Raw genomic sequence first — 1,237 nt, forward strand, 5'->3', positions numbered from 1 at the left:
TTAACGAATTAAACATTGAAACACGTCCACACATTACGTGACGATATGAACCGAGTGAGTTTACAAGCTTTTGCTTCTCCGAACACTTACCCTTTCGGTTTTCATTGGTTCAACCAATTATTGTTGATTAAAAAAAGGGAAACCACAAGGCAGATGTTGGCATCATTTGTCACAATAAAAGAAAGAAAGATAAACAAGAACATAAATTGTTCCATCAAATTGCTTTTCTCTGGATATCATACAACCTGTTGGTCATCTGCACTTCCTTCGATACAAATTCTAATTTCAGCAGCTTGGTTATTCTCTGTTTGAAGTTCATTAGCTCTGCTTCCTCTCATGCTGTCTGTCCTTTCCCTGCATTCATCTCTATTCTGTCTTCTCTCATTCTCTTCCACTTGCCTTACTCGTACACCTTCCCCACCTGCACTCTCTCCCAAAGTGCCATGGACCCTTTCTGCCTCAACTAAAGCCCTGATTTCTGCCAAAAGTCCATGATCCTCTTCACCCTCACCTTCCACAGAATCAGAAATACTCATTTCAGAGTCAGAGTCACTTTCATAAACTGCAGCGGCATGGCTCTCAGGTGTTTCGTATGATCTCAACTGGTTTCTTGCTTCACCCAAAGAGCCAAAAGAACCCCGTGATGAGCTGAGAAGTGGCGTGCGCTCCGAGTCAGTATCAAAGTCTGAATCTGTGTCGGACTGGGATTGTGAGCCAGGCAGGACTGGAACTACACGACGCTTACATATAGGGCATGTCCTCTTGGATCCTGTAAGCCAAGGGTCGACACATCGGCTGTGGTATGCTGTGGTACAATTGAAGGGTAAGGGGAGAGAGGAGAGAGGAGAGAGGAGAGAGGAGAGAGGAGAGAGGAGAGAGGAGAGAGGAGAGAGGAGAGAGGAGAGAGGAGAGAGGAGAGAGGAGAGAGGAGAGAGGAGAGAGGAGAGAGGAGAGAGGAGAGAGGAGAGAGGAGAGTGGAGAGAGGAGAGAGGGAGAGAGGGAGAGAGAGGGAGAGAGGGAGAGAGGGGGAGAGAGGGGAGAGAGAGAGGGGAGAGAGGGGGAGAGGGGGAGAGGGGAGAGGGAGAGAGGGAGAGAGGGGAGAGGGAGAGAGGGAGAGAGGGAGAGAGAGAGAGAGAGAGAGAGAGAGAGAGAGAGAGAGAGAGAGAGAGAGAGAGAGAGAGAGAGAGAGAGAGAGAGAGAGAGAGAGAGAGAGAGAGAGAGAGAGAGAAGAGAGAGA

The 1,237-nt window shown here is 48.6% G+C and overlaps 1 protein-coding gene across 1 annotated transcript in view; it reads right to left on the reverse strand.

The window, feature by feature from the left end:
• Positions 1-236: 236 nt before the first annotated feature.
• The window catches only part of LOC147013604 (nucleotide-binding oligomerization domain-containing protein 2-like), a 29,955-nt gene continuing 28,954 nt past the window's right edge, over positions 237-1,237 (reverse strand). The window contains 1 exon segment of the mRNA XM_085853488.1: positions 237-769. Within this exon segment, the coding sequence (XP_085709614.1) occupies positions 237-769 (533 nt within the window).

The sequence above is a fragment of the Eptatretus burgeri genome, chromosome 14 (assembly GCF_056783735.1).
Source record: "Eptatretus burgeri isolate ZD-2024b chromosome 14, Ebu_testis_v1, whole genome shotgun sequence".
Lineage (NCBI taxonomy): Eukaryota > Metazoa > Chordata > Myxini > Myxiniformes > Myxinidae > Eptatretus > Eptatretus burgeri.